Here is a 20,505-nt window from a genome sequence, read left to right on the forward strand (position 1 = left end):
AGCAAAAGTAGCACTAGATTGAACTAGATAAAATTTAACATCTGTGACAGTAAATAGCCCCTGTAGGTTAAAGTAGTGCCTTTTTAACCTCCAAGCTGTTTTAAAACTACCCAGGAGTGGTAGAGATTTTTCTGGGCTCAATGTACTGTCTAATGAAAGGAGTTATTAGGACAGAACCAAACAATATTTGACTAACTGTATCCTGGTAAATTAGCAGTGAAAATCTAGTTCTCCTCCATCTATAACGCAAAATGTCCAAGCCTCTTCCAGACAAAATTAAGATGCATGACAGAGATTTAGGACCTTGGATTACTTTCAGCTGGTGAAATATGACTTACCTGAGATAAATGAAAAGCTTAAATTTCTCCTAAGCTAATACATATTAACAGAAACAAATAAAGTTCAGTTTACAGATCAAGGGAGGAAATCATTCAGCAGTTGTCTTTAGACATTAAGGATGATTGAACCGTGTGAGGTTAAAAATCCTCATAGCCCAGTATTTTGTCTCTCATAGTGGCCCATAGCAAATGCAAAGCAAAGTGTATAAGAATAGGGCAGGCTGTAGAAATAATTCTACAAAATGCTTTCGTAATTCAATGTGAATAATAGCTAAATGACATCCTGAACCAGAGGTGTTGGTTGTTTGGGGTTTTTCTATAATTAGTTCACTTTCTTAACATTCATATTTTACAACAACCCATGGCACAGTTTCACCATTTAACTATGTGTGATATGAGAAGTTAGTGTTGGAATTATTTCTAAGAAGAGAATTACTAAAGTATTTGCTGATTTATCGAAGTTACAACAGTTAAAAAGCAAAAGATGCTGTGGAGCAGTTATTTACTTTCGTCCAAAGGCCTCTTAGAATGTCGTGTTGATCTGGATGAAATTATTGAGCTCAAGCTGTATTTGTGATTTCTCAATCAAAATTGGATCCATTAATAAAATATCCTGAAATATTATTATGCTATTAATATATATTTACATTGATGCATTAAAATAAATAATAGAAGTTAAATAACATATGGAATTGTGATTGATACTGGTCTTAAAATGAGCCTCAGAAGCTCATTGATTAATCAGTGTTCTACTTTGGGAACCAGTCAGGTTTAAGTCCATTACAGTTCAAAGCATAGATGAAGCTGTGTTGATTTTTATAATTTTTAACAGTAACTTACAATAAAGCACTTCTTATGTAACAAACAAAGCAGAAATACTATACCTAGAATTTCTTTTTACACGAACATATATTCCTTTTAAGTAGGCAAGCTAATTTTTAAAATTTAATTGTTGCCTCTGTGGCAAATTGCTTTGGTTGGAGAGTACTTCACTACACTAGTAACTATTAAGAAGAACTGATTTTTTTAAAGATTGTATACATAGATCTTTGAATAATTTGACATCTTTCTTTCCTGTATTGCAGTCTGATATATTTTGTCAACCTTTCTAGGCTTGCCTTGGCTTGATCTACACCGTGTATGTGGACAGCCTGAATGTGTCACTGGAGACTCTCATTGCAAATCTGTGTTCATGCCTTGTCCCTGCTTCTGGAGGGTCTCAGGTAAATAGGAGGGGGTAAGGGGGGGGAAAGGGTATTTTTCCAGTTAATTTAATTTATGAAGAAAACAAAAAATAAATTCTTGAGATATTTTTGAAGAAAAAAAGATCATAGTTCAGCTGAGTGCTTTCCCTGTGGCCTGTGAGTGCTTTCCCTGTGGCCTGTCTTCTAAAGACAGCAAAAATTCCATTCCAGGATAAGGTCAAAGGGTTAATTTTGTCACTGAGTTGGCTTTTGCAGGGCACATTAACAAATTAAGCAGTTTGTATAAGTTTAGTATTTAAATAATAAAGTGTTCGGGAGTATTTTTGCTTGCTACAGAATTTTTTAAAGGTTTTTTTCTTTGCCATTTTCTAACAAAACCTTTGTATCAGTTCATTTATGCATGTTTATTCCTTGATGGAGTTCAGGATTCCATTGGTCATGTATTTGATAACTTACTTAAATTTCTATTTTCATAATCTGTTTTTTAAATGCTAAAAAGTAACTCAAATGTGGTTTCCTCAGAGGACTTAATATTGCCAATAGCCCAAGCATTCAAAAATTAAAGTTTTCTAGCAAATAGACTTCTTTCTGCTTTTCACTTCTGCTTTCTGTGAGCACAAAGTTTCTTGGTTTACTTTTTATAAATTATTCCTATACATTTGTGGGGTTTTGATAAGCCAGTTGAGTCTTCTGTGTTTGATTTTTGCTTTGTGCTGGGACACTGATGGGAATTCATGGTCCTTTTTTTGAAACACACCAGAAAACTACATGTGCAAGTGGCAACATTTTAAAGTCAATTACAAACACAGCTTCCCACCCAACCTATGGATTTTCAACCCTCTTGTAATCCTACAGCTTCCTGATTCTATTCTGGTTTTCCCATAGCTCTGACTGCTTTGGAACTTGTCTTAGTGCAGAAAGTGTCAGAATGTCCTGTCAGTTTAGTTGAGCTCTACCTTACTGCTCTCCAGGCCATGTCTCTGTTTTTTCTATCCTAAGCTTTCGGTTTGGAAGGGGAATAATCAGGTTTTATCTCCTCATTAGAAACCCTCTTTTCCAGTGGTATTTGAGCCTCATCTTTTTGGTTTTGGTGAGCCACTTGAACTTCTGTCTGTGCTTCTATCCTCTCTTTTTTTCTCCCTGTCCGTAAATGCAGCTTTTCTCAGTGGCTGTTTGCTCTGCTAGAAGAGGAAGGAAAACCATGCTCCTCTGGTTGTTCTTCCTTCTGCTTTCTCTCTTCAAATAAAATGCTCACTCATTTCCAACTTAAGTTTGCTGCTGTCAAACTGTCTTTTAAATCAGAAATTTAGTGTTTCTCTTTTCATTCTTAAGCCTTATGCTTCTAGGGCTGAAGGAAAATTATAGTGAATTATTTATCTTAGAGTGAGAACACTCTTGTAGCATTTATTTCCAGAAACAGTCAGCTGTGAAATGGGTTATTGAACCTGCATCCAGGCTTGCTGCTGAAGTGCTGGGACAGAGCATCTCAGCTACAGCCCAGGGACTTCTTTGGATTTACTGGGGAGATTTTTGGTGGGAAATACCTCCTGTGCAGCAGCCAGAGCTTGCTGCCTTCCTACATTCCCCCCTTTGCTGCCATACAGAGTGAAGCTTTACCACACAGAAATGCCCCCCAGCCCATGGGAGTCTGGTTAGAGGTAACTGCTTGGAATCACTCACGGTTTGAATGCCATGTGGCTTTACTCACAGGAAAGCAAGGGTATTTTGCAATTGCAGTGCTCTTTGGGTTGTGATACTCAAGTGCACTCCTTTCACTCCCATTTCCTGCCTCCCTCCAGGGAGGTATGTTCTTGTGCTGGAAAGGTAACTGAAGTTGTAATTCTACTTTAATGTGCAGGGCAGGAACACAGGAATAGCAGAAGTGCCCTCTTCAAACCCCACATGTCACAAGTATGGTCATACTTAATACACCCATGAGGATGGTAGATAGCAAAGAAATTCAGTTAGTTATACTGCACATTTTTCTGATTTAAATGGATTTTAAACCCTTTTTTTTCCCCTGAGAGGTTTTTTATTCCATTGATAGAAATGTACTATTAACTGCCTTTGAAGCCATAACTATTTAACTGAGTCAGTGTAAATGCAAGAGACACACTGTCATGCTATATATACATTCAAGGAGATATATTACTGTTCCCAAATTATATTTCAGATCTCTATCTGACTTTAAATTTTTCTATATAAAAAAATAATTTTTGCAGTAGGAATCACCTGTATGACAACAGCTTGTTCATTTTATATAAATTAAATTTTAAAAAATTCTTTCTACAGAAATTGTTTTCTTTGGGAGCTGGAGACCGACAGCTGATACAGACTCCTCTCCATGATAGCCTTCCTGTTACAGGCACCAGTGTGGCTCTTCTCTTTCAGCAACTGGGTATGTCTAGGTCTGCTTTAAAAAAAATTATTTTTTCTAAATTACAGAATGACGTATTTTCTGTCCTAATTCAATTCTAATCATGTGCCAAGAAAGTTGCGTAGTTAATATTAATTTCTTTCAAATGAAAGAATGACTGTGCTTTTACCCCCTAATCAGACATTCAGAGAACCTTTTTGTGCAGCCTGCCTGTGTTAAGTTATCTCCAGTATTAGAGAATCATGGAAATGTTTGGGTTGGAAGGAACCTTTAAAGGTCGTCTAGTCCAATCCCACCGTGTAGTATCTGTAAGTTACTGGGGGCAGAAGTGAGTGTTGCCCCATGTAATCACAAAAACGTTTGTGTAAAAAGATTCCCTGCTCTACTCCCTTTGGATACTGTACAAACTCCAGAGGAAACCAAGGAGGTTTGTGATAAAGCTGGTGTGACCAAAAAGTTCATATAGTTCTGTTGTTATCTGTTACTCCCAACTTTCAAGAAGATGCTCAAACACAATCCTCATCAAATATTTACTTGTTCATTACAATTACAACGTTACATCACTGCTACCTGGGCACCTCAGTACTGATCTTGTCTGCCATTAAATCCTAACACCTGTAGTCTTCATTCCATTGGTTTGTGAAGTGACTTTGAATCATTAGCTTGTAGCAGCCATGGATGAGGGCACAATTAGTAATCTTATCTGAACCTGTGAACCTCAGTTTTACTCTCAAGCAACCAAATGACCTCAGGTTATGTATTGTCATCCATTCTTCTCTCAAACAGACAGTAAGAATGGATGGAAACCTGAAATACAATAGTGAAGAACACTAAGCTTATGTCACAGAAAGCAGTACCAGATCTGATGAGCTCAATGTCATCTCCTAGTAGGATGATTTAATTGTATCCTTCCAAAAAGAATATTACTCCAAAAGGAAATTTTTAAATTTTTTGAAAGTAGTTTTAATAGAAGAAAAATTGTGGCTAACATGGTATGTAGGTACTGCTTAACTTCATCACAGTCTCAAGGTTTTACTTGTCTTATTATGTCAAGATTCATTATGATTGCTCTGATCAGACTGCAGGCAATACTTTGAATATGGACAGGCCTAGCAATTTTTCCCCTTTTCTGAAGACATAAAATGTGGTGTGAGGTACATAAGTACAGCAGGTTACACCGTGTAGTGTGGTATGTTTGTTCTGTAAGTGTAGTGTATGTGATAACTAATTAGAGGCAGTTTTTTTAATCATTTCTAGTGAAGGTTGCTATAAATGCACAATTCAGAAAATGTCAAAGAAAGTGAGGCTTTCAGTTAGTTTTTAAGTAATTGCCCTGTCTTCTGGCGCCTGGCTTTTGAATGGCAAATTGGGATTGGAGTGTTTTGTCACAGGATCAGGCTGAGGAGAGCAACGAGGACAAATCTGAAAAGTCATTGTATGCATCACATTTATAAAGGGAAGCCATGAAGATGGAGTGGGAATGTAAATATATGGAAGAGAAAACTGGGGACCATCTTTTTCTCTTGTCTTACTGGGAGCATATTTTGCAGGGCAAGTTTTAAAAATTCTTCTCTATGTATATAGAAAGGAATAATAAAACTTTCATATGAGAATTTAGCGTTTCTTTCAAATACATACGGTTTAGTTTATTATTGTTAACCACATGTTATTAGAGGGTTAATATATACAGATGGATGTAATGTAAATTCCTAAATCTGCTGTAGTAGAGTACTGAAGAGTTTGGAGTTTAACCAGGATTAGATTGTTGTGCTAGCAGTCAGAAATCCTTTACCTTTATATTTTGAATTTGTGTCATTCCTTATTAGCTCCCATACACTCTCCAATATCTATACCCCCAATTTACCTTTTGTCTACCATCTCATCCTTCTTTCCCCATAGTACATTAGGCTTTTTGCTGTCTGTTTTCTGTGATTTTGCTGTTCTTTTGCCTTCTTTTCCTTCTGACTTCCAGTAAATGGTGGTTCCGTCTTTCTTGCTTTTTGGTGCCTTGTAAGAAGTATGAGTCAGTAAGCCCGTGTTTACCAGATGCCCTTTCCAGTCACAGGGCACATAAGGATATGAGGATCAGCAGAAGGAGAGGGAGAGAAAGGGAGATAGGGAACGAAAATTCAGTGCTCAGTTTTCTACTTAGTGATGATTCAAGTGGCCTGAAGAAGGGAGAGACAGAAGTGCATGGTTATAAAACTTGGCAAATCTTGTCACAAGAAGCTCATAAGCTTTCATCCTGTTTCCCTGAAGGGGATCATACGAGCTCATGGACAAAAAGAAGAGTTGTCTCCCTTCTTTTCTGTTGTAGCAGTACTTTGTCTTTTACAAGACTATAAGAAGTATCATGAACAGCTTGTCTAATGGCCTTGTGTAGACCCTCTTTTTGTGTCTCCCTATTCTTTGGTGTGGCAAGGGTGGTATAAGTTGCCTGGGAATGGGCCTGGTATTAATTAAGGAATGTGCAAATAAGTTTGGCAGGTAGATTTTTTTCTAAAAAGCAAATACTTGAACACTTTGTAAAAGGCTGCTTTTCCCACCTCCTATTTCCAACCACTGATTTTCTTTCATTTCTTTTTGTTTTGGGGGGCTTGTTTGGGTTTTTTTCCCAGATGTGCCTCAGTTGCCAGTTGATGTATTTAAGTGTCTGGGGATACAGCACAATGGTAAAATTGTCTTGTGTCTTAAAGGACACAAATTAGAAAATGTTTGTGCTTTCATAGTGTACCTCACTTTCCAGAACAGCACAAAATTCCATTCCCATGTAGGTGGTGGGCTGTCATCATGTTCTTAGTGCCAAGGCTTGCTAATTCCAAGTTTCTGTTTGGATTTACTAAAAAAGGACTTGTTAAAACAGCTACACGTGCCTGTTGGCAGTCATTGTTAACTGTAAAAGTAGGACCAGGGAATATGAAGACACTGTTTTAAATAAGTTCTCGTTTATTCTCACCTTTCGTGTAGTCTTACGAAGAGTTAAAGGCAGTGAATCCAGAAAAGTGTGGTAGAACCCACTGGCTCAATCCCTTTGAGAGAGTTTATTTTCCTAAGATAAGGCCTAATTCTTTCTGCTGGAGATCACAGCTGAGCTTGTCAGAAGTTTTTGTGCTTCTTGGAACAATATTCAAACTTGTTGTGTTTCTCTTGCCTGATTGGAACAGGAACTTAGTGTGTATTTGTCTCTACAACCTGGGCTAAAGCTTTCTACTGCTGTTCAGTACTTCAGTGGCAGCTGTTATCTCATCCAGTCTCGTGTTCAGGACACAAATATTGACCAGACTGTTTGTCAAATAACAACACGTTCAGTTATTTCTCTGCTGGTACAAGTCACTTCATCCTATCTCGGTCATTAATAGAAAATTGAAGAGTAGCTAGAAAAATATTTGGAGACTGCATAAATCACCTTTTTAAAAATAGCTCTTTCTTGGAGAAAGGTGGGCAGCAAGACAACATGTATCGCTATGAATAGATACAAAAGTAATTTCAACATTTATTTTGAGAAATGTTGTGCAATAGTAGCCTCATCATGCTTTTTCTGCTTGGCAGGATAACACTGTGTCAGCAGATGACCCTCCCTGTATTACCAAGTCCAGAGCGTATCTGGAAACAGACCTTATTTGTGCTTAGGCGTTAAACTACAGTTGGGAAAAATATCCCCAAAGGTTTTAAGCTTAGTAATAAGGAACAGCAGTGTTTGACTTTTTAAATAATTTTTTCTTTTTTATTATTCAGAAGAGCCTAATATATAGGAATAGTGTGACAAAACCCAGGCCTGTAGCTGGATCACTAGAAATTCTTTCATCAACAAAGGATTAGGTGGAAAACCAGGAATCATAAAGTAACTTTTAAAAATTATGCATGGTAGCGAGAAGACTTTTAGTACTCTTCCATTGCTTGTTGTATGTTAGTAAGATGGTAGATATCTATAGAAGCTTCAAAATGCAGTAGCTTTCTTCAGGCTCAAAGGAGATTTAGGTTATATTTAGGTTATATTTCTCTCCTGTCTCACTGCATTAACTGTACATTCCTAAGTTTCTGCCTTAAGCTCTTTTCTCCAGACTCCAACCCTACTTGCCTTCTCCATATGGGTACTCAGCAGTGATGTATTCAGTCCTTTGAATCTGAGACATACACCTCCATGCCCCACAAGAGGCAGCTTTTTTTGCGAAAGTGGCCAGTACAAAAAATTAGTGACCTGAGGAGCAAAAGAAAAACCCAAGGTTTAGGCAGCACTTTTGATTTTTGGGCTTTTCAAGTACTGGTAGCATGAATCACACTGCAAAGCTGAGCAGAACAATTATGAAAATTTATTTTTGAGAAGAATTTCTCTCTCCTTTCCAAATGCTTAATCAAAGACAAAAGTTTTCCTTCCTTTCCTTCTTGTTTAGTCTCATATCAGGTCTCTTTTCCTATGTCCTTATTTTCCCTCTTCTGCTTTGTTTGCCTGTGCTTGTTTTCCTCCTCGTATCTTAAATTCACCACTCAAGCATTTTCAGTAAAATCATACTGATTTTGTGTTAAAAAGAAAGTAATTTTTAAAGTGGTGAAAATGACACTTTAAATTCTACTTTGAATATTCTGGATGAAGACACAAGGGAAGGGTGCTTTGGAATCCAGGGCTGTGTAAAATAGAGGTTAAATAGGTGGAATGACACAAACATGAATGGTCATGGTAGGTGGAGCCAGGTTGCTTGGCAGGCTTGTCTTTGATTTGTCCGAACTATGATGTAACTGAAAGCATTAAGCATCATTATCCTTCAGCCTTTTTATGTGTCTTAAAATATTTTTAACTAGAAATTGTGTGTGTACCATTAGATAGCGTATGAAGCCTCTAAAAAAGAGTACTTAAAAAAATATAGTATAGTTGAAGACTGAAGTGTCATTAAATATCTGTAATTCCAGATCTCAAAAGTGACTGATTGATTAAACTTCTAAAGATCATTACAGTTGCATAAAATATAAATACTAGGGCAGATGTTTGTGGTGATGGCAGAGTTGCTAAGCAGTGAAGTACTTCAGTACAAGCACTTTAAAATGCTCCACTCCAGCACTGATGTATTTTCTTAATGTGACTATTCAATTCCAAATTTCAACACTGTGATTTGGGGTTGAGGAGTTCAAAGTGTTCTCTGTCCTTTTGCCCTGCTTGCATGTTCTTGCCCTTCTTTTGCATCAGAGCAGATACTTCTCTTGATACCACCGAGAGCTGCTTAAAATTAAATAATTAAACAACAACAAGCAAGCAAAGAGAAATGAATTCTTTTCCATGTTTCCATTGAGTGACACTGACAGGGATGATTTTTATTGGTTTAAACAGTCGTTGAGCCAAACCCTGTTACTGTTACATGGTGATAAATCCAGTCAAAAGATAGTGTTGGGATCATATTTTAACTGTCATACCTGTTTAGAATTTTTTGGAGTTGTGTATTCAAGTGTACGGAAGTAAAAGAAATGCTGTAATTTCTAATTCTTCAGATTTGCTAGAAACTAATGAAGAATGATGGAGGCTTAGGGGTTTTTTAATATTATGAATATACTGTAATTATTTGCGTTCAAAAGTTTGTTTAGATAAGATCTTAATGGCAGTAGCATTATTTTAATTATTTTTTAATTGAAGTGTGCTGCCCCAACTCTGTTTGGAAGTAGGTATTTGTATGTGCCAAGGGATTTTAAACAGGCAGGCTTGCACTTTACAGCTTTGGTTAACTTGTGAAAACCACATTTTTAGGATGGTTCTGTAGTTGCGCCAGTATCGTACGGCAGATGTTCTGCTCTCAGAAGAAATCTGCGCGTAGGCTGAGAGCTGAGCAGGCTCTGTCCTTGGTTCTTACAAGTCCTGTTCCCTTTGGAGGCCGATGTCCTGGCACTGGGCAGCCCCCAGGGCCCTCCTGGCAGGGCTGGGCTGTGCCGGAGGCCAGCACCACTGGCACAGCTTTGGCTCAGGCTGTGAGGGAAGAGCTGTGTGAAATGTGGGAAAAGCAGGGGCTCCTTGGCCTCTTTGCTTGGGTGCTGCCCTTAAGCTCAGCCCATGCCCCCAGGGCCTGCCCAAGCCATGATTCCAGTGCCAGGCAATGCCCTCTCTGACCCAGATCCTCATCCATGGGCTGCTCATTTGGCCTTGGCCTTGGGTCTTCCTCATGGGCTGGACTTGCCTCATGACCACTGTGACTGACCTGGCCACTGTCACTGGCCCTCATCCTGACCTGGCTGTGCCAACCTGGCTCCCTGACTGGGCCTCGGACCCTCCATATCTCTGTGGCCTTGTCTGCCTGTCTCAGCTTTTGGCTGGCTGTCACCAGACCTGCCCAGCTCATCTTTTCTGGGTTCTCCACTGCTCGTTGAGCAAGGCTCTGCCCCTTCCCGCCTTGCTCCATGCTTTGCCTTCTGTTCTAGAGATGCTGATTCCTGGCAGCCGGTGGTTCTTCGATTTTCACTGCTTACCTCTGAAAAGTCTTGAGCTGATACTTTGGTAATAGTTCTTCACAGTAAGTTTTCTTCCCTTTGATGCTAAAAATCAAGCTTTATAAGTTCTACAAGAGAGGAAGTTGTGCACCACAACGTCCGGGTATAATTTGATTCTGGGGAATTTTAAAACATTTACAACATTTTAAAATTGTATTATTTTCTTGAACTTAAAATATGAACACTGATCAGTTTCTGCATTCTGCACTGAAGCTGGCTTCATCTGTTATCTGTCTTTCCAATGTTTTATTGCTTCCCAACACCCTGTCTTAGAAATTATTATGTGAGCTACTGGGGCTATAAACAGTGGAAGTGTCCAGCCTATAGAGTAACATGAGCTTACTGTGATAATTAGAAAATACCTATCAAATCAAAAGGCAAAGAACTGAATTATGGTATGCCCCAAATTAGTTTATTTTTGTGGTAGCTCATTTTTGAACTCATAATACTTGTAGGGCATGCTGTGCTTTACATTTTTATTCTGAATGAAAGTAAAAGTAGCCATACTGCTTAAAAAGTGCAGCTTCCATTAGAAAACATAAATCCCAAAATAAGGTAGAGTCTGAAATGAATATTTAAATTGTTGGTCATGTTAAAGCTCATACTGACTTTTAGAGACTGCTTCTTGAACAGTGCTAGGGTTTTCTGCTGTACTCTGTCTTTTTAGCTTACTCTGTATCATAGGCCATTTGTATTTACCATTTATTGCTTTTTACATCAGTATTGTTCAGGGAGAAGTCACAAGTTACAGAAACAGGTGAGCACCAAGAACAGGCTCATACAAAAAGATCATGAGTTATTTAAGGTTGGAAGTTCAAAGAGAATGTCTAACTGTAGGACGAGAAACATCCTGAGACACCTTTTGTTGGGAATAGTCATGCAAAACATTATCAGTACATCTAAGATGAAGTTTGATCTGTTTGGGGTTGACTGATATAGCCATGACAGGAAAAGGCTGGACTCTTTCACTGTTTATAGACCTTTCAGTCCCATATTTCTAAATCCAGGATATATTAAAATACTCAGGATTTTTGCTTTTGACTTCGTTTGTTGACACTTAGAGTAATGCTTTCTGTAATAAAAAAGCTTCTCATAATTTTAATTCTGGTTTAGGGGAGATAAAATGTTCAGCCTCTCATGTAATGTATTTTATGCCAACAGATGACAGTACCAAATTACTGTATAAATGGGGGAAGACATTCCTGATGAATATATATGTGTATTTGTATGGCTGGGAGACATTATGAAAGGGTCACTGCACAGTCAGCACGTGAGCTGGCTTACACTTGTTGACTAAGAAAATCCTGGTGTCTTTTGACATTCAGCAAGAATATTTTAATATTTCACTATGTAGGGCAGCAAAGCAATGAGAGATTTAATCTGCAGAACATACGAAGCATACTGAAATGCAGGCCTTTTCAGTACAGTAATACCTATAACAGAGAGATGCAGTAAGGGTTGATGTGGTGCCCTTTCCACATCTTATCTTTGTTATGAGATTTCAGTGATATGAACCAGAACTTTTTTTTACTCTGTCAGGTTGTTTACAAACTTCTCACTCAACTCAGTCAATTTCTTTCCTGCCCATGAAACATCATGAATCCTGTGATAGGAACATATATAACTTTTGTTGGTTTTTAGCAGCATATGCAATTAAATGAGGACTGTTTTATTGAAGTGTATACGTTTCTAATCAGTCTTTGATCTTAATAAATTGTATATTCTCCAGCCTATGGGAGCTGGTGTCACATGAGTGGATGCTGTTGGCTTATGTTCTAGTTTCAGTTTAAATCCCACTGGCTGGTGAGCTGCAATTAGCTCAATAACCCAGCCAAAGAGAATTTACCATTCAAGCTTTCCAAGTAGATTTGTGTAGTTCATCAAAGAACAAATAGATTATGAAGGGATTTGATGTGGCATTTACTGCTAATAGGGCCTTACTGCTGCAAGAGCAGAACAAAAGGAAAGTGTTCTTTTCGATGCTGTTGGAAATAAAGGGACATTGTCATAGTGAATTTTATACAGGAACTCTTCTGCACTTCCAAGTAAAGGCACTTTATGGACAGTCATTGAGGCTTCATTTCCCCAGAAGTATAAACTGCCAAGCAGATGATCCTGTCCGGAATATCCACTTCTAGTTCCACAGTGCTGCCTCATCTCCTTTGCTAAAGTGGTGCTTGACTCAGCCATGCTGAGCAGTTTCATCTCACCAAGTTTACAGAAAATATTTGGAGGGTGGAAGGAGGGAGGGTCTCATCTGTTTTCTGTCAGCAGTCTCAGGTTGTGGTTTGATGCTGTGGTTAAATCAGGCTAATGGCCAAGTGCTGTAGTGAGAACAGACCCATCCCTCTGCCAGCTTGAACTCACTCACTCTCGTGAGCTTTGCTGCAGGTGTGAGGAAAGCAGCAGCATCCCTGTCAGAGAGAGCCATTAGGGGAGACTCTAGTCAGGTAAAGCCAAACTGTTCCTTCAGTACATCCTGCTCTGTTTCTGTTTGTTTGACTCTGTGGGTATCCTGGGAGCTTGGTCAGCACCCCCTGAGATGCTGCTGCTGTGGAGACAGGAGTCTGAAATGAGTCGGAGGCACTGTAGTTCCTACATCCAATATTTCTTGCAGTGTTCAATGTTTTTCAGCACAGCAAAGCACATGACATAAGATGCTCACTTATATCTGCTCTGAACTTGTATTACTCTTTTAAGGAGACAAACCATGCACTAGTTTATTTTAAGCAAATTATAAATCTGAGAAAGAAAAGTTATCTGACATAAGTAAATAAACTTGAAGCTGTGTATTTGATAAAGTGCTGTAGTTAATGAGCTTTGGGTTTTTTTTAAGGAAACATTTCAAATAAGAGAAGAAATAAAATTATAGATTACTGTTTGCTCCATAACAATTCAATGAAATTTATTTAGACTATTAGGTGAAAATTTGTTCTGAGATATTTGAGAAGAGAGTTATTTTCTATTTACAGCAGGACTTCAGAAAGCATGTCTCAGAAGAGTGTAAACAAGTTATCCTCTTTCAGAGATGGGCAAAATATAAGCTCCAAAAAGCAAATGTCTAATAAATAGACAAACAAATTTCAAAAAGATGCAAAAGAAGCTTGTCTCTGCTTGTAGAAAATACTGAAAGGGATCCTACTGGGAACAGATTGCTTTTCTTTCTATTTTTGCTGGTATGAGTGCAGACAAAACTTTTCTCACTATTCTGAAGCAGGCTTGGTAGCTGTCAAATCATAAGAACTTGCAAAACTGCAATTTCCAGGCTTTGGTGTTAATACTGGTGGTGAGAGGAAAAGGAAACCAGTTCTATAGACCTTTGCTTCCATATATTTGGTCTTGTAAATTCACATTTAAAGTTTTGCCCTTTAGTTTCATTTTGGGCTGAAGTGTCACTGTCTCAGGAGGTCAGGAAAACCTCAGAATTTGACAGAGAATTTTTAAAGTTTTGTAAATGTTTTGAAGATAATCCAAGCATGATCTTTAGAGAAAATAAAGTGATTTTTATATTTTTTCACGGTTACACTGTTTCACAGTTTCTTCAACTGAATGTTTGTCCTTTTATGCTCCTTATCATCCAACAGTAGCTGAAGATTGCTCTTACAAAATATCCTGGTCAGCCACATCTGTTCTTGCTGGTTTTGCATTTATTTGGTTATGTTCATGAAGTGCCTCTGTAGTAATGTTCCTTGAGAAAGACTTTGTAGTCCTTAGACAGGAAACAGGTATGTTTGCAGTTTCTTGTGTATCCTTGACCATTTTTCCTGTATACAGTTCAAGAAAGACAATACTCTTGTCATTCTTAGATATTTACTTTCTAAGGATCCTACTGGTGTTACCCTCACTCTGAATTGCTTTGTTAAAGAATACTTTTTCTGCTTTAAGTGAATCCAGACAAATTATGAGATCTTAAATCAGGTTGCTCAAAAAATTTTAATGTTCCTTCTGAATTTTAAAATGTCTGTTGGTGGCTGAACAGAATCCTCCTTTACTTTCTACCATCCATCAGTCAATTTGGAAGGATGGTAAACAGCTCTATTTTTGGTTACTTAAATACATCAGCAGTTGCAAATAATTTCTCAAATCTCAAAATTGGATTTGCTGTCAGAATACAAAGAGATAATTTTGGTTAATCCAACTGCTTTAAATAATTTTTATAACGTGTGCTTCTTTTTATAACTTATCTTTTGATGTATGTGGGGAAAAAAAGGTTCCACAAAACATTTGGTTCAAACAATAAAATTATCGTTCGTGAAAGGGCAAGTCTAAAGAATGGATGAAAGAAATTCATCCTGTGAAAATTTCTAGAAATGTGGGAATCTCTCAGTGGCACTCTCCCACCTCTACTCGTGGAAATTGGGCAGCATTTCAATTCATTCATGTGTATCCGTTATCCCAGTCCACTCAAAATTCTTTTACAGAATTTTATGGAGTTTCTGTTAGGGTGGGCCTGTGAGAGTTACACAGAAATTCTGTATCCTGATATTAGTAACTACACAGGTAATTAGCAATTAGTACACAGATTACTAGTAATTATACAGGATTACTGTTTACCTTTATTTATGATTTTTTTCAGGGTGGGAATAGTAGATATTTATGGGGATTAATATCCAAAACAAATAGCTTCCTGTTTTAATTACCTTTCTAAATAACTACATAACTAAGCAGAAGATGAGATGTGAAATCAGGCAAGAAATTAAACCATATTTCAGCAGAACAGACTAATACTCAGATCTTAACACCTGCGTGCATATAGAGACACACAGTGTAAGAACAAAACCTTATGGTTTAATTTGATAGTTAACAGTTCAATATTTAGAAAAGGTGCTTGCTACCCTCCCTCTAGGAAAAAAGATGTTACTCTCCTGTCTGATTTCTGTGAAGATCCTTCCCCTTAAATAAATCTATTTTTTGTATCATCTCTCAAACATAACCTGTTTATATGGGCTAGATGTGCAATCAGTAGCAAACTCTTAACTGGTAATGCAGGTAATGTTTGTATATTTGTGTAATTCAGCTTACTGCCTTCACATCAAATCAGCATTTACCTCCCTGCCATGTGAATATTTTCTGTATATGAAAGGGTTATTTGTCTTATTTACCTTCCTATTTCTTTTCTGCTTTGTCAAGAAAATTCACTTAACGCAGTCATATTAATCTTGAGCTTATCAAATCTTCCATTGGGAATGTAAAGCTTTAAAATACACATAAGAAATGGTATTGCACTTATCTTTTTCGGGGTGAAAACCTTATTATCTGAATCTTCTATTAAAAACTGAATTTAGCTTTATCATTGTCTCTGGAAAAAAAATTAGCGATCGTGTTCACTCAGTGTATTGGCAGAGTCGTATTTGGAGGCTCAAGATAGCCAAAGGGCTTTAAGTAGGTCTGCAGTGGGATTTAATAAAATTGGCAATAATGGAGTGATATCAACATGCAAATGACAGACAGACTGACTGTTTTCCTGAGTTGATCACATGCTGTGCTTAATCCCTGTTTCTTTGTGCCTGTGTAATTTAGGGTTTGGAGAACAACCATCTGCTTGACTCAGTGTAGGCAGAACAGAGTGGATACCGTTGAACTTTGTGGGAGTGATAGCTGTAGGAATATTTATCCATCCGCTGAAGACATCTTTTATATATGTATATATCTCCTCATTTTCCCAGCCTCTTTGATAGCTTTTAATGATCAGTTGGCTTTCATGGTGTTTATACCGGAATCTTTCTCTGTGGTCCCTCCTGTTTCCTCTTCCCACCCTGCCCAGACGCTGCTTTGTAGGGAAGCCTTCACTCCACCCTTCTTACAATGAACATGCAGAATTCATGGTCCAGATTCTGAATTGCCTTCAGTTCAGTTCCAAATCAGAAATGCATCTCTAAAAATGGAGGTTGGCTTCAGTAGTGCGTGTTTCCTTCTGTGGGCTCAGAATTGGGGATGAATTCGTGAAATGCTGGATTCTTTCTGGGAGTCTCAGCTGAGGGCTCCATGCTGTAGGGATTGCTTCTCTTCCTCCTGAATCTGACGAAGCCCAAATAAGTTAATCCCTTGGGAAACTCATCTGACTCATGTCCTCTTGTTTCCCAGCCAAAAAGCAGGATAAATTAACCCTCTCTGCTGGCACAGCCAGATTGCTCCCCATGTGTAAGCAAACTTGGCTGTGATTTAATTATGGAATGTGCAGTCCTGCTCTAATAACAGACCTGCATGCTTTCTTAAATGCAAGTTGATCCTGAGTTGAGTGACATACCAATCATTTGGGTTGCACTCTGTGTAGTTGATTGGAGATACTGTGTGATTTTTGGGTGGACAAATCACTGCAATTTGGCACAGATTACCTATGTGAGTATTGAGTACAGTTGTTGCTTCTTATTTACTAGTTAAGCTTGTATTTTGGTCATTAGCAGAGTTATGCAGCCACATCTAAAAATAAATATGAAAAGAGTTTTGTTTTTCTCTACTTTTTTTCTAGTTATCTTTAGAACTTGACACTGCCTGGCACAGAACTTGTACTATGCAGTCTCCAGTGGCCTTTCAGAAAGGCTTTTCAGGCTTTGTTGACCTGTTTCCTGGATTAGTCTGGCTAAGTTATGGATTATTTTGTCTATTAAGCTTTTTCTTGTGTCCAGTAATTCAAGAATGGCATATTGGCATAATCATGTATTCAACTAGTTGAGTCTCTGAATCCATGTTTATAACTCTTTACAAAAGTCTAAAGAAGTAAGTGGTAATATTTTGATTTCATGCAATATAGAAGACAGTGACTTGTCAAGTAGACTTTGTGTTTGGTGGCTTTTTTTAATCATGCTTAAATAAGTACTTAAATTCTAGAACAACAGGAAGCCGGCAGAATGATACATTTGTTGATGTAGGATGTCAGATAATTTAGTACAAATTACAGATTCTTTAAATACTTGAAAACAGTGAAGGTCAGGAAGCCTCCATTCAAAATTTTCCAGCATATGTATAATATTTTACAGGATGTCTGTCTGTGGACTGCAAAGGAGTAATCTGTAAAAATCAACTTGTTTATTGTTTTTCATGTTGTCTATTTATGCCCTGACAAATGAGCGTCGGATGTAGTGTGGAGTCCGCAGACCAGCAGAGGGTTCAAGGTTACAGACAGACACGATTGTGTCTTGCAGCACGAGGAAACTGGGCTCAGGCTGTTACTTGGCATGGTTTGTTTTCAGTAAACAACTTGGTAGGCTTGAAACAACACCTTGGTGGCTTCCTCGAACAATTTAATCAATGGCTTCACTGGTTTAGAAAAGGAAAGCAATCAAAAGTCTTTCTATTTATAATTTTTTTGATTCTGTCAGACAGAAGTTTCCCTCACAGTCGTTATACTGCTAATATTCCTGAAGAAAATGTATTTCTAAATACATGCGGAGCAATCATTTTCTATTGAGTTAATGGCTATCATCTTGATAATAAGAAAATTCCGGACTAGCTGTCTGTATTGCACGCTTAATTTTATTTGTACTATGTATTTTATATTTTTCTGAATTGCATACAGAGCATTTAGAAAAAGAAAGAAGGAAGGAAAGAAAGAGGGAGAGAGAAGGAAAACACTGGTACAAAGAAGCTGTGTCGGCTCTACAAGTTTTTCAGTCAGTGGAAGGGTTTGCCTGGGTTTTATTGTCCAAGTGTGTTAGATGCTTTCAAGTTTGGTCTCTTTCATAAGTTCTGCAAATAAAGCAGTGTTTTTCTCTAGCTCAGCACAGCTGGGTGCATTCGTATCACTGTAAACATCTCAAATTCACCTTCCATGGCCAGTTAGAATGTAGTGAACATCTGGGAGACCGACTCCCAGAATGTAGTGGAAACATGTTTGCAGTTTGTGTTCTGCTATGGGACATCCAGTTTATCTGGGAAATTGTTGCTGAAAGTAGTCATTTAAATATCAACTTCTGTTGGTGGTGATTAAGATGCACTGACAAATGTCTTTGTGGAGTACAAACTGAAGCTTTATCTGTGGCCACTAAAATGCAGCAAAACCAGACCTAATTTCCCTAGTGAAACTATGAAAGCCTCACAAACCACACCATCACTGTAAGTAATTTAAATAAACTTTATGTTCCATTGGCTGGACATTCAGAACTTTCTGTAAATTGAAGATGCTGACAAAATCCATTTTTTACGGTGGTAAAAACAGATAATAATCAGACAGACGTACGGTTTCACATTGTGCAGCTCCATGAAGATTACCTTTATTATTTATATAAAAGTGTATCATTTTACTAGTCCCTTAGGGAGACTGTGATCTACAACCACTGTGTTGGAATACTGTGAAGTACTTGCAGGTGTCCTCTTTATACATAAGCAAAGTTCTGATTTTGCCTTCATTTATGTTTTTTGTTAGTAAAATTTTTTGCAAAAGCATTCAGTTATTCTGTGCTCTGGAGAATTGCATATTGTTTTGGTGTCTGATGAGGAAGCCTGTACTCAGAAGAGATTTGAAATAAAAAATGCTGACACTGGATAAGTTTTATGACTTTCAAAGGTGTTAGCATTAAAGTATTCCTTCTAGACTCTTGAATCATCATAATTCACAGCAAAATAATACCATATATCTAAAAAGGCTGGAGTTTTTTCACAGCTTGATTTCAATTGAATCTTGTACATCAGTAAATGAATGTTCTAATTCTTAAGTCAATGACATCCAGAAAATATTTTAGAACTCTTACCTTTCAGAACTCAGGTTTGGGTTTTAAGAAGTGCAGAATGGAAAATCATCTCTTTCAAGAATTTTCAGTTATAGGTATTTTGATGACAGGAAGGGCTTTTTTAGAGCATTTCATTGCACCAAATGTTTTGAATATTTGTGAGGTTTTTTGGTATTATTTTCCTCAGTAATACCTGCCAAAACTTTATAGGTTTTTAGAGCACTGTTTGAGAATTATTCTATCTGATTGTAGGAAAAAATTGCCAGATGTTTAAAAAATATGTATTCCTAGATGTCTTAAGATGTTTGGTGTGGAATGAAATGGAGTGAGAAGGTCAGCTGAAAACAGAAACTTAGTTTTAAACAAGAATTATACTCCAAAATACTCTGAAAAAATTTCTGGGGAAGCAAAAGGGCGGTTTTGCATAAAAGGAGCAGCTTTGAATTTTTAAATTTTTACCAAGATTTTTTTCAAGCAGGCAGCAGTTTCTAACCTTGTGTTCAAATATGTTCATACCCCTTGTGCATACACACAAGAAAGGACACAATTTCCAATAACCTTCTAACCATTCTCTGCTGGGTGCTGTTTCATTCATGTGAAGAAACCAATTGGGCTTTTTATCATCACCCTTACCTTGTGTGTTACCAAGCAGTTTGTTTTCTACTAGTGCAATATTAAATATGCCACTGACAACAACAGCAAACATTTGCAGCAGTAATTCACTCAGCCTCATATCAAAGTCCTCAGTCTTCTCATGCCTCTGCCTTTGATTGTGTTCTGTAGGACTCCTGGAGAATGGAGTTTGGGAGCACGAGCTGTTATGTTGTTGTTTGACTTTTTCATCCCAAGAATTAAGTCGTCTTTTTCTAAACAGCCCTGTCCAAATCCATGTCCCTCTGTGTTTATGAACTGAGCTTTACTCCAGCCAAGAAAATTTGCATACATTATGGAAGAAAAAAAGTTTTATCAAAACATGTAGTAAAAATTACTTAAAACCCCCAAAGTGTTAATTATCATATGAATATAGTGGCTCTCCATTGTCACACTTCTTTTTGGGGACATTATTGCAAGAGAAGCAGTAGCTTTGGGAAGGTAATACAGGCTGTCTTACTGATAACACAAGCCGTGTCCTCAGGGAAACATCATACATTCCAGCATATTTCAGGAAATTTCATAAATTTCAGCATATCTCCCATGTGTCAGGCATGTCTGCTTCTCAGGATGGGACTTTTTTCTTAAAGGAAATATATTTTTGGTTTTCCCTGAAAGCACATGGCTTTGTCTCTTAGGTAAATTAATACTGTCTTTACAAAAACCCCAAAACCATCCCATCATGTGATTCATGAGTCTTACCCTAAATCTAGTGGGGCTTTTTTAAACACTCAGATCTTCCTTTAAGTACCTTTCTAATGATGAATACTCTCTTACTGCCCTCTTTGAACCTCCTGACTCCT

General features: G+C 37.6%; 1 protein-coding gene across 2 annotated transcripts in view; it reads left to right on the forward strand.

The window, feature by feature from the left end:
- SBF2 (SET binding factor 2) overlaps positions 1 to 20,505 on the forward strand; it is a 231,367-nt gene that overhangs the window by 112,594 nt on the left and 98,268 nt on the right. For both annotated transcript variants that reach the window (XM_066187541.1, XM_066187542.1), the window contains exons 5-6: positions 1,451 to 1,561; positions 3,836 to 3,941. In XM_066187541.1, coding sequence (XP_066043638.1) covers positions 1,451 to 1,561; positions 3,836 to 3,941 — 217 coding nt within the window. The remainder of the gene's footprint in view (positions 1 to 1,450; positions 1,562 to 3,835; positions 3,942 to 20,505) is intronic.

This window comes from Chamaea fasciata, unplaced genomic scaffold (assembly GCF_029207755.1).
Source record: "Chamaea fasciata isolate MVZ Bird 193981 ecotype frontalis unplaced genomic scaffold, bChaFas1.0.hap1 SCAF_7, whole genome shotgun sequence".
Taxonomy (NCBI): domain Eukaryota; kingdom Metazoa; phylum Chordata; class Aves; order Passeriformes; family Sylviidae; genus Chamaea; species Chamaea fasciata.